General features: G+C 40.7%; 2 protein-coding genes across 2 annotated transcripts; both read left to right on the top strand.

Annotated features, from left to right (window-relative positions):
- Positions 1-4,132: 4,132 nt before the first annotated feature.
- On the top strand, positions 4,133-5,401 carry LOC133193598 (uncharacterized). Its single transcript, XM_061329559.1, has one exon. It carries the CDS (start codon positions 4,133-4,135, stop codon positions 5,399-5,401), a length of 1,269 nt encoding a protein of 422 aa, XP_061185543.1.
- Positions 5,402-5,500: 99 nt separating this feature from the next.
- On the top strand, positions 5,501-6,043 carry LOC133193596 (baculoviral IAP repeat-containing protein 7-B-like). The gene has a single exon (XM_061329558.1). It carries the CDS (start codon positions 5,501-5,503, stop codon positions 6,041-6,043), a length of 543 nt encoding a protein of 180 aa, XP_061185542.1.
- Positions 6,044-7,983: the final 1,940 nt, after the last annotated feature.

The following is a 7,983-nucleotide window of genomic DNA, read 5'->3' as shown; positions in this document are numbered from 1 at the left end:
TGTGTCAAACAGTAATAGAAAAAATAGAGTGGCTGGGAAAGGTTATATGTACGTTTTGTATATGTATTTTTTAAAATGTACATCAATATCATCATGTCATTGTTTTCGACAGAATCATAATGGGTTATATGACTTATTTTAAACTGCAAATAACAGCTGAATAACACTGTGTTAGTTTTCGGTGGACATGCATTGTTCTGTAGCAGGTCAATCTGGATCCCAAGCAAAGATGTCGGATGGTTTTAAATAACTCGCCTATATATTCAGCGGAAACAAACTGAGTCTTTTGTATCCGCTGCACCTGATCCTCCATAAGAGCAATGAGGGGACAGCACACCAAAACGGCCACTTTTTCGTCCCGTAGTTGGAGATATATAGGTGCAAAGATTTGGTATGGTAGTAATTTCCCAGTAGTATAAGAAGCCTGGATGGGTGGGTCAACTGAGTGCACTTTTTTGTCCCCTGTAGGAGATGGGTGGTTCAACACACACACACCCTGGAAAAACCCATAAGTCGTGTGCAAAAAGGGGGGTACGTTTGATCTACGTTTGTGTGTAAAATCGCTGAGTCAGTAATACATAGGCAATACAAAAACTTGGCATCGATTCAAATCACAGCTAGGTATGCATTGTGACGTCATGTGTCATTCACACAGAGCAAGAAAGCCTCTCTCTATTTTCTGAAAACGGAAAAAACAATAACACAGAAAAACTTTGTAAGATGATTTATTCAAAGTAAAAAAAAATGTACATAATTTTTACTTTTTCTTCTGGAGTTTCAGGGGCTGTTTCTTCTCCGTCTGGGTTGTAGCAGGAAGTTTCCTCTTGTTGTTAACTGGAATCTGCTTTTGATCTTTGCTACTCTCTATTTTCTTTTCTAGATTTCCAATCTCATTCATTATCACTCCTCTAAACACACGAATCTCAGTAATCATGTCTTCTTTAAACTCACAAATAGTCTGTTGAAGTATCTCCATTACATTGGTCATTTGATCTAAGATATCACATATCAAACTTCTTTCATTTCCTTCAATACTATCCTGTGTCTCTGGTAAGGTTGCAGGTAAATTCATAGAATTTTTCTCTGCCATATTTCTACATCTGTCAAGTTCGAAGTGCCCACTAAGACTGATCCTAAATTTCCAGCTCTGCTTTATAATATTATACCCTTTTTCGTGTGCAAAATTAAGTTTGACTTACGTTTATACGTACTGTGTACGTCTCAATACGCAGTCTTGGATCAGCGAGCTACCTATGCATTGTGACGTCATACACTCTATAAATACAGCCTTTCTCCGACTTTCAGCTCATTTTGTTTTCAGATCTATCAAGATGAATTTTGATAGTTCATTGAAAAGATTGTTACATGCACAACAACTTATGAGATTGAAAAAACGGGAGAAAGAATTAGAAAGAATTATTTCTCGACAGAGAACGAGAGAATTAGTTCTCAGGAAAAAGAATGCAAGGTTAATGGAAAGATTAAAGAGAGCACAAAGCCAACCGAGCTCAACACCTACAACATTTACGGAATCTACCTGAAGAAGAACTACCCTCTCCCTCTTCGTCACCACCTCATTCACCACACCAGAAGCCAAAGACCATTTCCCAGTATTACCAAGTGAGACTCAATAAAGCTAAGCATTCCAGTAAATTTAAAGCTAAAGAAGATGTCTACAGTGTGAATTTTAAAGAATTGCCAGAAGAGGAAAACAGAGGCTTTGTTCGGCGATTATTTAGAAACATGCTACAAAATGTCAAATATCAAATGTAGTGTAACCCTAACGATTATGTACGCCTGAACATTCACCACCCTTCTCTGGATTCCGACATTTGGTACGAGTTTACGCAATGTAAACATTTTAACGAGGACGTCATTTTAAACAAAATAGAAGCCGTGCAACAATCTAAGAAAGATTTTAAACTGGGAGACGGGTTTATGGAATTCGACATGTTTCACGTCAAATATCCAGAAGGCAGTGGTAGACAGAATACCAAACACCTGATGGTTAACAAGGAGAGTTTAAAGAAGGGGAAACGATCCATCGTTCAGATCCACAATCCTTGGGATACGCTGTGTTTAGCTCGAGCCATCGTAGTCACCCGGTTACACAGTCAAAAACCGGAAAATCCAGAGAGTTTAGTTGAATGGGAAAAACGATGGCTACCTATGCGGAAGGGAGATTCTCAGTCCTTAGACCAACAAAATGAAGCTATAGCTCTCATGGAACAAGCCGGCTGTGATATCCATCAGCCTTGTGGACCCGAGGAATGGGGAAAATTACAACAGGTGTTAGCCCCTCGCTATCGACTGAAAATATTTCAGTTTAAGTCCACCTCCTCTAAAATCAGTTTAGAGCCCATTTATAAAGGCTGCGGAGATGGAACTTGTTTAAACATTTTGTTAGACGACCATCATTACGATGCTATTTTATCTATGTCAGCTGTGACGGGCAATCAATACTATTGTGATCATTGCGATGTGGGCTACAGGAACATTACAGACCATCGTACCAAGTGTCCTTACCGCTGTTCATTTTGTTTAACGGACACTCCCTGCCCTCCAGACGGGAACCACATTCAATGTAGCCAGTGCCAGGGATTTTTTCAGAGCAGAACTTGCTACGAAAACCATTTACGGCCTCACAGTAAGAATACGGCCACAACGGTATGCAGTTTAATGGGACGATGCGAGCATTGTGAGAAATGGATGCCTAAACGATTACTCCCTCATCATCATTGCGGAGGACAGAAACAATGTAAGATCAGTAAGAAAACTGTAGACACGGATCATCAGTGCTACGTTCAACTGAAGCCTGAGAAAAAGAAGAAAGGCAAAGAGACATTACAGTTTTATATTTATTCCGATTTCGAATGTACACAGGAAAACGGCATCCACGTCCCTAATCTGTGTGTGGCACACCGCGTATGTCAACATTGCGGGCACTTACCCATAGAAGATCCCTGTCCTCATTGTCGACACATGGGACCCCGTCAACACTTGTTTAAAGGGCCAGATACCTTAAGACACTTCATGGACTGGTTATTACAACCCGACACAGGAAATAAGAATTCCGCCTTATTACACGACGAGGCCATCATCATTGCCCACAATTTCAAAGGATATGATGGACAGTTCATTTTAAATTACCTAGTGCATTCCGCCTGCATGAAACCTACGGTCATCATGAACGGCAGTAAAATCTTATCCATGCAAATCTGCGGATTGAAATTCATCGACTCTTATAATTTTTTACCTTTTGCTCTGTCTAAAATGCCCTCTGCTTTCGGATTCACCGAACTGAAAAAAGGGTATTTCCCTCACTTTTTAATACAGAACAGAACCAGAATTATGTGGGGCCTTATCCACCTGCGGCATTCTACAATCCGGACGACATGTCTATAAGTGGACGACAGGCTTTTTACCAATGGTACGAACAACAAGCCGGAAAAGTGTTTGATTTTCAGAAGGAAATTTTAGACTATTGTGTTTCAGACGTCGATATTTTACGACGATGTTGTGCTCAGTTTCGAGCCACTCTCAAGAGCTTGGTCAATGAAGACCCCTTCCAGGAATCCATCACTTTTGCCAGTGCGGCCAATTTAGCTTTCCGTCGAGGATTCATGCCCGAAGATACCATTGCCATCATTCCCAACATGGGGTATCAGCCTGCGCGTCAATATTCCGCCAAACCCTGTCGGTGGTTAAGCTGGATGAGTCACCAGAGCGGATCTCACATACGACATGCTAGAAACGGGGGAGAAGTCAAGATCGGAACTTATACTGTAGATGGATACCAGGAAGCTACTCGCACCATCTACGAATTTTACGGATGCTATTGGCACGGATGCCCTACTTGCTATCCGATTTTACAGACCGAAACTCATCCTCACCGGACACAATTTACTTACCAGGAATTACACGAGGAAACTTTAAGGAGGAATACGGTCTTAGATGAAATGGGGTATTCCGTACGTAGTATCTGGGAACACGATTTCGATCAACAAGCACAAAGAGAGGTGACATTACAGAATTATGTACGAGACCTGGACATTCCAGATCCTTTGAACCACGAGAAGCCCTGTACGGAGGCCGGACCAATGCTACAAGATTGTATTGTGAGGAGGGGGACATGAGATACGTGGACGTCTGTTCCTTATACCCTTACGTATTAAAACACAGACTTTTTCCCCTAGGCCATCCTCAGATCATTACAGACCAATTCCAGGACGTGAGAACTTATTTCGGCCTCATTCACTGTCGGGTCTTACCACCCCGAGGCCTTTATCACCCCGTTTTACCTTATCGCACGGGAGGCAAGTCATTATTTCCATTATGTCGAACGTGTGCGGAACGACAGGACTCTACTTCTAAACATCGATGTCAACACAGAGACCAGGAACGCAGTCTTACAGGTACTTGGGTGACTACAGAATTACATAAAGCCCTAGACATGGGATATACCTTAGAGCGGATTTACGAGGTTTGGCATTTTCCAGAAAGCAGTAAAGATTTATTCAGATCTTACATCGATACCTTCTTAAAGATCAAACAGGAAGCTTCTGGATTCCCACCTGATTGTCAGACGGAGGAACAGAAACTAGATTACATTCGTAAGGTAATAGAAAGAGAAGGCATTAGAATGGACCTGTTAAGTATAGAAAAAAATCTGGTGCGAAGAACTATAGCCAAACTCTTTTTAAATTGCTTGTGGGGAAAATTCGCTCAACGCCTGTTATTACCTAAAACTCGATACTTGACCGAAGAAGACGAATTACAACAACTCTTACAAGATTCGACCATTGACATCAAAGGGATAGAACTCTTAGAAAATAAAGAGCAGCCAGAATCGGACATGATGCTGGTGAATTATCAAGAGAAACAGGAATTTGTAGAAGAGTGTCCCTTCGGAAACGTGGTACTGCCCTGTTTCACTACCGCTCATGCCCGATTACACCTCTACGAGACTTTACAACCTTTAGGAAATCGGGTCCTTTATTTCGATACGGACAGTATCATATACCAACATAAGGAGGGACAATTTAATCCTACCCTTGGCAACAGTTTAGGAGAATGGACCGACGAATTAGACGGGGACCACATTATCAAATTCATGTCAGGAGGCCCCAAAAATTATGCTTACCTCACCGCCAAGGGAAATTCCGTGTGTAAAGTCAAAGGATTGACTCTTAATTATCGGGCTTCCAATATCGTGTCACCAGAGACATTAGAAAAAATGCTCAAGAAAGAAATTGATGAAATCCAAGTCTCTTATCCTTACAAAATACAGAGAACCCGTCAACATGAAGTCAAGACAGTACCTTTAGAAAAACAATATAGAATTGTCTATGATAAGAGACAGGTCATGAATTATTATAATACTTTACCTTATGGTTATTAAAAAACATACTGTATATCAAAATGTGTTGTTATTTTATGAGGAAAACCCCAAAAATGAGGGGTTATAAAAAGGGGACAAAAATATTTTAACACTTCAGTCATGGCTGTTCATTCTAGGGAGCCAGAGGGGCTTCCTGTTTACCCTAACTATGCTCTGCTCTTAAAGAGAGAAGCTACCTTTGAAGATGGATGGCCCGAGTCTTTAAAAGGATTATTACCCAACCTAGCCAAAGCCGGATTTTATTACAGGGGAGTGAGTGATAAGACCATCTGTTTTCATTGTGGTATGACTTTCACCAACTTGGAACCTACAGACGATCCTTATGTAGAACATGCCTATTGGAACCCTAATTGTCCTTACATCAATACCTATAAAGGACGTGAGTGGGTGATGATCGTATTCATTAACCATTTACTCCGGGTGGGATACAAACCTTCACCTCATATCAAACCTCTACTAAACCAAACCTCTACAGAGATTCAGGCAACAGGAAAATGTCACATTTGTTTAGAGGGAGAATTACAAATTGCTTTACTCCCTTGTGGACACGTATGTTGCAGTTCATTATGTGCTCCCACATTCCGGTATTGCCCCATCTGTCGAGCCGATGTGAAGAGAACCCAACGTATATTTCTGTGTTGACTATGAATAAAAAGGATTGAAACCATATTTTTCTCTTCATTTATCATCATGCAACCTAACGAGACACTCCCGTCTTTTCAATTAAAACACGAATTTACCATGGTGGTAGCAGGACCTTCTAAATCGGAATTTGTCAAGAAATTAGTGAGAAATTTACATTGGATTACCCCCATGCCACAAAAAAATTGTCTGGTGTTATCGGGAATGCAACCTGCTTACACTTCTTTAACAGATCAGGTCTCCTTCATTCGAAATATTCCAGAAGACGATGAGAAATTAGTGGCCAATTTAAGTATTCCTCACTTACTCATTATTGACGACATGATAGGAGGAAAAGCCATCGAATCGATCGTGGATTGGTTTACCCGTAAAGCGCATCATCGGAATACCAGTGTGATTTACATCACTCAGAATTTATTTGATCGTGCACCACAACATCGCACCATTAGTTTGAATGCTCATTATTTAGTGTTGTTTAAAAATCCCAGAGACAAATCTCAAATCAGTGTCTTGAGTCGACAGTTAGCCTTACCTCATTTGATGTCGGCCTATCAAGAAGCCACCAGTGTTCCTCATGGGTATCTCCTGGTTGACCTCAATCCACAGACCCCAGACGAATTCAGATTGAGAAGTCGATTGTTTGAATTGTTAACTATACACATGCCACAAGAGTATAAATAAAAATGTACCAACATTAAACTTGTCATATATCATTATACAGTCGTCATGGGTCGACCTCTCTCAGCCAAGAGTAAATTAGTGAAAACGTTACCACGTTTACAGCGGGAGCGAGATCCTGCCAAGCGAGCCCATTTAATCGAATTAGGGCGTAAAGCCTTATTGAATTGGTTTGCTATGGGAGCTCGAAATTTGATACGTGGGGTCTTACCTATCAATAAACAGACCCAAAAGTTTATTAATAATCATCGTCAAGATTTAAGTATCATAGCCGATAAGTCGGCGAGTGATCAAGACAGAAAAAATGCCATTTTAAAACACGGAGGAGCCGGATTTCTAGGCGGAGTTATCATTCGTCATTTATTTAAAATGGAATGCACCTAAGAAACGACGTGTTCGTCGTTTGAAAAGTGTGGTAGTGCGAGTCGATAATAAGAAACAAAGAGTGTTTCCAGATTGGATGGTCCGAGTAGGAGGAGCAGCCCGAAAGACCAGAAAGAAGAAAAAACCTCCTAAGAGAAAACCTCAAAAGAGAAAACCTCAAAAGAGAAAACCTGCTGCTGCTCAAAGAAAAGCCCCTGGTGGTAGAAAGAAAAAAAACTACTGCAAAAACTCCAGCTCAACGAAAAGCCATGCCTGAAAGTTTAAAAAACGAAATCAATCAGTATTATAAGGAACAAAGACAAAAAACTATTGGGGAGTTATTAAAAAACAAGCTGAAATGAGAATGGATCGTCCTATGGGACCCATAGGCAGTCAAAGAGCTACCGATTTAGAAATGTTTCCTCAAGTCAATGTGGGAATTCCCTCTCCTAGAATTAAAGTACCCATTCTCACTCCTAGAATTAAAGTACCCATTCACACTCCTAAAATAGCACGCTTTCAACCTCTGACCGCTTCTACACCTCAACTTCCTGAAGGAATGAGATATAAATGCCGATTTGTTCCAAAATCTACGTCACCCAGAAAAATAGAGACAAACACGAGAAGGACAAACACGACATGTATGCTCCTCCTTGAGAGTATAAAAAGGGTAGAAACCTGGGACATGTCCTCATTTTAACCCCATGATGGCTAAGAAGAAGAGGAAAAGAAGGACTTGCTGTTCTACACGATTAACACCTCATTGGCCTCTTTTAAGAGTGTTATCTGACCCTCACTATTCCTCTCCATTAAAGACGGGTATTTTAAAACATTGTTCTGGAGATTGTATTCTCAAAATCTACGAGATCGTGTACAACCTATTGAAAGGAGTGTTACCT

Source organism: Saccostrea echinata, unplaced genomic scaffold (genome assembly GCF_033153115.1).
Source record: "Saccostrea echinata isolate AGI-Se365-2 ecotype Australia unplaced genomic scaffold, CSIRO_AGI_Sech_v1 ptg000028l, whole genome shotgun sequence".
NCBI classification, from domain to species: domain Eukaryota; kingdom Metazoa; phylum Mollusca; class Bivalvia; order Ostreida; family Ostreidae; genus Saccostrea; species Saccostrea echinata.
Note: the sequence above shows the minus strand (reverse complement) of the source record. Positions and strands in the feature narration are given on the sequence as shown.

Coding starts and splice junctions, on each gene's coding strand:
- LOC133193598 (XM_061329559.1), top strand. CDS start 4,133: ATGAGATACGTGGACGTCTGTTCCTTATACCCTTACGTATTAAAACAC.
- LOC133193596 (XM_061329558.1), top strand. CDS start 5,501: ATGGCTGTTCATTCTAGGGAGCCAGAGGGGCTTCCTGTTTACCCTAAC.